This window comes from Neopelma chrysocephalum, unplaced genomic scaffold (genome assembly GCF_003984885.1).
Source record: "Neopelma chrysocephalum unplaced genomic scaffold, ASM398488v2 Primary Assembly neopelma1_179077, whole genome shotgun sequence".
NCBI classification, from domain to species: Eukaryota; Metazoa; Chordata; class Aves; order Passeriformes; family Pipridae; genus Neopelma; species Neopelma chrysocephalum.
In genome coordinates, this window is record NW_020937424.1 from 1 (window position 1) to 8,107 (window position 8,107).

General features: G+C 58.1%; 1 protein-coding gene across 1 annotated transcript; it reads left to right on the forward strand.

Moving 5' to 3' along the window:
* Positions 1 to 5,925: 5,925 nt before the first annotated feature.
* On the forward strand, positions 5,926 to 8,102 carry LOC113962440 (keratin, type II cytoskeletal 3-like; the record flags this gene model as incomplete). Its single annotated transcript, XM_027673191.1, has 5 exons — positions 5,926 to 6,489; positions 7,265 to 7,479; positions 7,595 to 7,655; positions 7,812 to 7,907; positions 8,064 to 8,102. Coding segments are annotated over exons 1-5 (975 nt in total), but the record flags the coding sequence as incomplete, so codon positions are not given.
* Positions 8,103 to 8,107: the final 5 nt, after the last annotated feature.

Consider the following 8,107-nt stretch of genomic DNA (forward strand, 5'->3'; position numbering starts at 1 on the left):
GGGGGGGGGTATTTTTTGGTTCAGGACCCAGACCTGGCTCATTACAGGTGGTGGAACTGCCACATCACCACTGTCAGGTGCCCACTTTTAATGAACCTCAAACCTGGAGGAGCCTCATCGTACAGAGGAACTGCCAACCTCCTCCTGAAATCTTGTAGTGATTCCCAAGTGGCTTAGAGGGATGAACCAGGACAACGATGTGATAACAAACCCACGGTTTGAAGTTTTTACGACCTGTCTTTTACTGGGTAATTAAACTGTTCCAATTTCCCTCGCAGGCTCTGCAACGACAGCATGTCCAACGTCAACGTCTGTGAGTATCTGCCCTTGGGGACCCTCAAAAGTAGCTTCAGACCGGGGTTTTTGGGAGACAGAGCTCGGGACTGGGCATCGGGAACGTAACCTGCGCTTCTCTTCCAGCCGTGGTCGGCAGGACCACCACCGTGAGCGGAGGCAGAGTCGGCGGGATGGGAGGAGGATTCGGCGGCAGCGGGATGGGAGGAGGATTCGGCGGCAGCGGCCGGGGAGGAGGATTCGGCGGCAGCGGGATGGGGGGAGGATTCGGAGGCAGCGGGATGGGAGGAGGGATGTGCGGCGGCGGCGGCAGCAGCTTCGGCGGCGGCAGCGCGGGCGGCAGCTGCGGGATGGGCGGGGGGATGTACGGCGGGGGCTTCTCCTCCGGCAGCGGGAGGATGTGCGGCTCCGGCGGGGGCTCGTCCTCGGTGCGGAGAAGCATCACCACCACCTCGGTGAAGTCCTCGGGGGTGCGGTTCTGAGCCCCGCCGAGCAGCAGCAGCAGCTCCTCCGTCCCGCCGGCAGCAGCCCCAGCCCCCCGACCCCCAGCTCGGCCGCCCCGCCGTGGGACGAGCCGCGTCCCCCCCGCCCGGCTCGGCCCCGCTCCCGGTGCCGCGCGGGGTCCGGGGGCGATGCCGGCGGGGTCCCGGCACGGGGAGCTGCCACCCCTCGCTGGGTTGGACATTTCTCGTGTATAAAACTCCTCCTTCCCGCTCTCTCCTCCCGACCCGTGTCCCGGGGCTGCTTCTCGTGGGGTCCCTCCCGCTGTTCCCCTCGGGGCGCGACTCGTCCCTCGGGGAGGGGGCGTCTCGGCGGGCGGCCGGAGGGCCGGGCTGGCCCAGGGTGGGGCTTTGGGCACCTCTGCTCTGCTTGGAGCTTGTGCTGCCCGCCGGGGATTCCCTGGAGCTGCGGCCTCCGCTCCGCTCGTCCCGCTCCCGGTGACCCCTGGGACACCTCGCACACCCCCGGACTGACTCCGAGGGGAATAAACTCTTCCTTCAGCTCCCGGCGCCCCGCGACGGGGCACGAGATGTCCCCGCCTCTCCCCCCGCTCTCCTCCCCCGGGATGTTGCCATTCCCAATAAACTGCAGAGAACATTCACCAGCTCGTTGTGTCGCTGCTTCGGGAGCTGCCCCAGGGCGGGGTGGGAGGGTGCGGGTGGTTCTTCTGCCCCGGGTGTCGTCCCGGGGCTTTGAGGGAACTCCAGAGTTGTGGGGATGGAGCAGGGCACGTGTCCAAGCTCAGGTGATGCCTCTTGGCTCTCACCTGGAGCCACAAACTCACACCCTGGAGTGGGGGGGGCTGGAAGAGACCCGGAGTCATTGGATCATGGAATGGTTTGGGTTGGAAAGGACCCTAAATATCACCCCAATCCAACCCCCTGCCATGGGCAGGGACACCTTTCCCTAGAAGGAATTTGTCACAGCCCTTGGGCCCGCCAAGGCAGTTAAATCCCTGCTCCCGACATTCCCCTTGGATCAACTCCAGGTGGAGGAGACTTTGGTCTGTGCTGGAGGAGAGGGAGGGCCGTGGTGGTCCAGTGGGCAGCGGTGGGAGAGCAGGAGAACATGGACATGGATGTTGGCCAAGCACCTGCCCCTGGCACTCCGCTGGCTCAGTCACCCACAGACTCCCAGGGAAGAGCCGTGATTCCAGCCGTGGGAACGCGGCGGGCTGGGAAGGGGTGATTCATCCCAAACCCCGGAGCCCAGGCCCCGGCAGCTCCCGGGAAAGCCGAGGAACTCCCCCAGTGGCTCTTCCTCCCTCCCGGAGCAGGAGGCAGAGATTTGGAGCAGCTCCACAGGGGCTTTGGGAGGGGAGTGTTGGTGTGTTTGATCTGAGCTGTGCTGTGGTTCCTCCGCCACAGGGAGAGATCAAAGAGGCAGAAAACGCTGTCGGGGTGGATCGGGAGTCCCACAACAGCCCCCGGGAGCTGCCAGTGTCCCCAGAGCGGGTCAGGAAGCTGCAGACCGAGGGAGAAATTTGGGAAAGGTGACAGGGAATGGCTACAGGGCTTATGGAAGAGGGAATCCTACTCCTGGAAGAGGGAATTCTACTCCCTTTGGAAGCCCAAGAGTGCCAGGGCTGGGGAACAGGGCTGGGTTTGGCCCAGACATAAGACGCTGAGAAGGCTCAGAGAAGCTGGTGCTGAGCCAGGAGCACTTTGGTGTTTGGCTTGGGGCAGGAGTCACCTGTTTTGGTGCTTAATCACCTGTTTTGGTGCTTAATCACCTGTTTTGGTGCTTAATCACCTGCTTCGGTGCCTAATTTTAACTCCGTGTTTCTCCTCAGCTCCAAAGCCTGGCACAAACGGCGTCGGAGCCGCTTTGAGGAGCCGCTGCAGCAGCTTTTCCATGTGAGATCCGTGGCAGGAGCTCTTGGCTCTGTGGGATGTGGAGCCCGAGCCCGGCTCGTCGTCCATCCACGTTTTCTGCCGAGTTCCCATTTCCCACATCCCTGATCTCCCTGTGCTCAGCCCCTTGAGGGGGGACCGGCTGGAGCCGAGTTTGGTGCCGAGTCTCACCCGGAGGAGGCCGAGCCTGACTCCAGGTTGGGGATAATCTGCACATCTCATCTGGAGACGTCAGAGTGACTCAATCTGGGGCGTCTGATCCTTGGGCGCTGAGCGTGGTCAGCACCCAGGCATGCGGCTGACGCGGCACATCTGCCCCCTCTCTTCATGGAGCCTCCACGTGGGACGTTCCACGCGAGTCCCGGCGCCTTTGAACTGCGTGTTTGGCAACCTGGAGGGAGGCCAGGGAGAAGGGACGTCCTGTTTTCTCCAGCTGAAGGCTGAGCCATCTCACACCTCCCCAGGGTTGCTCTGGGCTGCAGGAGGAGCTGGAGAACTGAACTCTGTTCCGGGGATGAGAACTGAGACATGAGACCCTCTGGATTCAGGCTCCTTTGGGAAGGGAGGGTGTCTTCTCCCCTCTGCACGGAGGTTGCTCATTGTCCAGCTGCAGGAACACACATCTGGAGAACCCTTGGCCAACTCTTGAGTCCATTGGGATGGGCTGACCCTTGGCCAACCATTGAGTGTTCAGTGGTGGGATGACCCTTGACCAACCCTTGAGTCCATTGGAATGGGATGAGTCTTGGCCAACCATTGACTGGTCAGTGGTGGGATGGCCCTTGGCCAACCCTCAGGAGAGAGATGACCCTCGGCCAACTATTGAGTCCATTGGGGAGGGATAACCCTTGGCCAGCCATGGAATCCCCCTCAAGGATGGGATAACCCTTGGCCAGCCATGGAATCCCCCTTGATGGTGGGATAACCCTTGACCAGCCATGGAATCCCCCTCGATGGTGGGATAACCCTTGGCCAGCCACTGAATCCCCCTCAAGGGTGGGATAACCCTTGGCCAAGTGTTTTTTGAGTCCCTCAAGGGTGGGATAACCCTTGGCCAAGTATTTTTGCATCCCTCAAGGGTGGGATAACCCTTGGCCAACTCTCTCAGAGGTGAGATGACCTTTGGCCAACCACTGGATCCCCCTCAAGGGCGGGAAAAGCCTTGGTCAGTCATGACCTGAGTCCCTCAAGGGTAGAATAAGCTTTGTTATGTGGAATAACCTCGGTTACTGTGGAATAACCAAGTGGTTTTGGAGTTCCTCAGGAGTGGGAGAACCCTTGGCCAACCGTTGAGTCCCTCCAGGGCGAGATAACCATTGGCCAAGTCAAACCTGAGTCCCTCAGGGGTGGGACAACCTTTGGCCAAGTGTTTTTTGAGTCACTCAGGGGTGGGATAACCCTCGGTCAGTCATTACCTGAGTCTCCCAAGGTTGGGATAACCCCTGGCCAACCCTTGGCTGAGTGCCTCAGGACTGGGATGACCCCTGGCCAAGTGGTTTTGAGTCCCTAAAGGGTGGGATAACCCCTGGCCAAGTGGTTTTTGAGTCCCTCAAGGGTGGGATAACCCCTGGCCAAGTGGTTTTTGAGTCCCTCAGGACTGGGATAACCCCTGGCCAGCAGCTGAATCCCCCTCCAGGGTAACATTCTCCCCTCCCCTCCGCCCTGTTCTGCCCACAACCCCCATCCCAGTGACAAACAGGGACATTCCTGTCTCTGATGCCTCGTGACACTTCCAAACCATGCAGAGTTTCCAAAATCTCCTCAAATGCTCTGAAAATCCCTTCTGAAGGTCCCTGTTCATACAAGATCCTTTGAGTGGCCCTGAATTTCTGTTTTAAACCTAATGTGTATTTTCTGTCACTTTTTCCTGATTGTTTTCTGGGAAAATATGCAAATTCACTGTCTGTTTAATTCATTAAATTAACCACGTGTTCAATTGATGATATTCAGACAGATAAAACCTTAAGAATGTCCCTTAAATCATATTTACAGGCTCATTTTCCTTCGAATTAGCACACAGAATCCACTTTGGTTTGGAATGCTGCCCACCAGAATCATTGTGTATTTTCTAATTTAACTCATTAATTAATTTAAAAATTCATTTACATGCAACTCAAAAAAAAAAAGGGTTTCTTTATTTCAGACACATCCCACAAAACACATTTCTCGAGCTCATTCCTTACCCACCCCAGAATATTTGGAAGAGAGAGGTTCCTACTGTGCCTCGGGGGTTGTGACGGCTCCAGCTCTCAGCGGGTTTTTCCGTGTCAGTCGTCTCACTTTTTGGGAAAAAAACTGGTAAATCAGAGGTTGTGGAGTTTCCCTGAGCAGCAGGAGCCCCTCAGCACCTCGAGCTGTCCGTCTGTCCTTCCTCTTCCTCTGTGTGTGTCCGTCTGTCCCCGACGCCGTCACCGAAGGGTCCCCGACGTGTCCCTCGGTCCTTCCCGGTGTTGCGATTCCCTGTCGCCCTCAGAACACCGAGAGGGGTGGGATGATCCCAGTCACCCCCTTCCCTCTGCTCCAGCATCCTCCGGAGCCACGGTGGGTTGTCCCAGGTTCGGGAAGATGCAGGTGGAGGGACTTTAATCCAGGGGTGGAGGACACTCCCATCGCGGTCACACCACACGCTCTGGGGAGAGGTTTCCCCCCCAAGCAGGAGAATCTGCTGAGTCTCCTCAAATTTCGGTGCCGTGAGTTCCCGTTCTGGATTGGGAAACGTTCTCCCGAAACGCCAAAGGCAATTTAACATATAAAAAGCGGATTTAGGGTGTGTAGGAGCAGTTGTGAAAGCCATAATATGGTTTGGATTTCGTCAAAACTTCGCCTTTCCGTGGCACTTTGATGGGGAGATCTTTATCTGGAGTTATTGGGAGTCACTCATGACAGCTGGAAATCCAATGAGGGGCTGCAGAAATGGGGATTATGGACAAAGTGGCTTTCCAAGATGTCATAAAGATACAGGAGCCCACTTAGTCACAGAGACCTGCCTGGATGCTCTGGTTTTATTCACCTCTCGATTACAGGGCGTGTTTCTGGGCAGCCCCAAATATGGCAAAAGCTCACAGAGAATCTGTCAACAACCCCATGCTGATGAAAATCCCAAATTGCTTTCCACCATCACGCCCAAGCCGTCCCGGCCCACCTCCAGCAGCGGATAAAAGGGAATGCCCGGAGCCAGAGGAACCAGAGGAGACTCCGAGCACTTCTGTCTGCCCACACCAGCTCCGCTGCTCTTTGTGCTCCTCCGGATTTGGATTCCACTCGGGAAAAGCCAACCATGTCTCGTCAGTCCGTGTGCTTTGGGGTCGGAGGCAGGAAAGGATTCAGCTCCTGCTCCGCCGTCGGAGGAGGATTTGGGGGCGGCGGCGGCCGGAGCAGGATCAGCTACAGCTCCTTCTCCTCGTGTCGGGGAGGAGGAGGAGGAGGAGGAGGAGGAGGGTGCGGGGGCTTCAGCAGCAGGAGCCTGCACAGCGGGGGGAGCAGCAGGAGGGTGGCCATGGGGGGCTGTTACGGGGGCGGCTATGGGGGCAGGATGGGCGGCTTCGGCGGCGGGATGAGCTGCGGAGGGATGGGAATGGGAATGGGGGGCTTTGGTGGCGGAATGGGCGGCGCTGGAGGGATGGGGGGCTTTGGTGGCGGGATGGGAATGGGTGGTGGCGGAGGAATGGGCGGCTTTGGTGGCCCCGGGTTCCCCGGCCCCGGGATCCAGCCCGTGCAAATCGATCCCACCCTGCTCCGGCCCGTCCACGTGGAGATCGACCCCCAGATCCAGCAGGTGAAAACCCAGGAGAAGGAGCAGATCAAGACCCTGAACAACCAGTTCGCCTCCTTCATTGACAAGGTGAGACCTTAGAGCAGGGGTTTTTTTTTGGAGGAGGCATCTCAAACAGCTTCCCCGGGGTGTGGAACGGGGTTTTTTTTCACTTCCCAAGAAGTGTTGGAGTTCTCAGAGCGGTGCCTCAGCAGCAAGTTGTAATTACCTGGGTTTTAATGAGCAGCAACGAACAATAGACGAGGTTTTGTGCTAATGGAAGATTAAAGAGAACATCTGCAGGACCTTCTGGGGCTCCTCGTGCCAAGTCAGCTCCGCAGACTCATTTTGGGTGATTCAGGGCAAAGTCATCGCCGTAAATTGAATTGTCCTGAGAGTTCTCCTCGCTGGGCTTTGCTTTGAGTGAGACTTTCTCCTCAAAACCTGATTCCGGGGACTTCAGAGCATTAAACACCTCTCCGACACTCTGGGATCGTTTCCATTTCAAACAGAAACCAAAGGAATAGCAAATCCCTCCTGAAAGAATTTATGGGCAGTTAGAGAATAAAAAACCTCTTGGCTTCACTACTGGAAAGCTGACGGCAAAGCCCGACCCTGCTGGAAAACCGGGATGATGTTTCCTCTGCCAACATCTCCGTGTCCCAAAGGGAGAAGTCCAGAATGACTCAAAATTTAATTATTTAATGACTAATAAATTTAATAACGCTTCTCATGCACTTGAGGAGCTCGGATGCCTGGATGAGCCGCAGCTGGGGGCTCGGGGAATGACTCCCTCGGGCTCCCAAAGCGCCCAGCAGTGGGATGTTCCCCTTGGGAATGTCTCACACAACCTTGTTGGGTTTAGGTCCGATTCCTGGAGCAGCAGAACAAGGTGCTCTCCACCAAGTGGGAGCTGCTGCAGCAGCAGGGGCCGTCGGGGCCGAGGAAGGACCTGAGTGTGATCTTTGAGAACTACATCCAGAACCTGAGGAGGCGGCTGGAGAACCTGCTGGGGCAGCGGGGGCAGCTGGAGTCGGAGCTGCAGAACATGCGGCAGTACGTGGAGGAGTACAAGAGCAAGTGAGTGCCCGGGGGGACGGGGAGGGACCACCCAGGGGAGCTGGGACAGCCCAGAGACCCCCCCGGGGTGAGGGATGAGGGGCCCGAGGTGCCACCCTGCCCTGTGCCCCCCCAGGTACGAGGAGGAGATCAACCGGCGCACGGCGGCCGAGAACGAGTTCGTGGTGCTGAAGAAGGTGAGTGTAGAGGCACCGGGAGGGGACAGGAGGCATCGGGTGCCACCAGCTCCCTGGGTACCACCTGCTCCCTGGGGTGCCACCAGCTCCCTGGGGTGCCACCAGCTTCCCAGGATGGGAGCAAAGCGTTGGTCATTGGTGGGATCTCTCTTTTAGGACGTGGACTGTGCCTACATGACCAAGGTGGAGCTGGAGGCCAAGGTGGGAGCTCTGACAGACGAAATCAACTTCCTGAGGTGCATCTACGAGGAGGTAGGAGCTCTCCCTTCCCCTGGGCGAAGCTTTAATGAGGGTGTGGTGGCCAAGGACACCGAGGCTGGGCTGGGTGTCCACGTGGGGTTGGTGTGGAGATGCTGCCCCGGAGCTGCTGCTCTTCCCTGCTCCCTCTGAGCCACGGGTTGTCCGCAGGAGCTGGCCCAGATGCAAACCATCAGCCGGGACCTGTCCGTGGT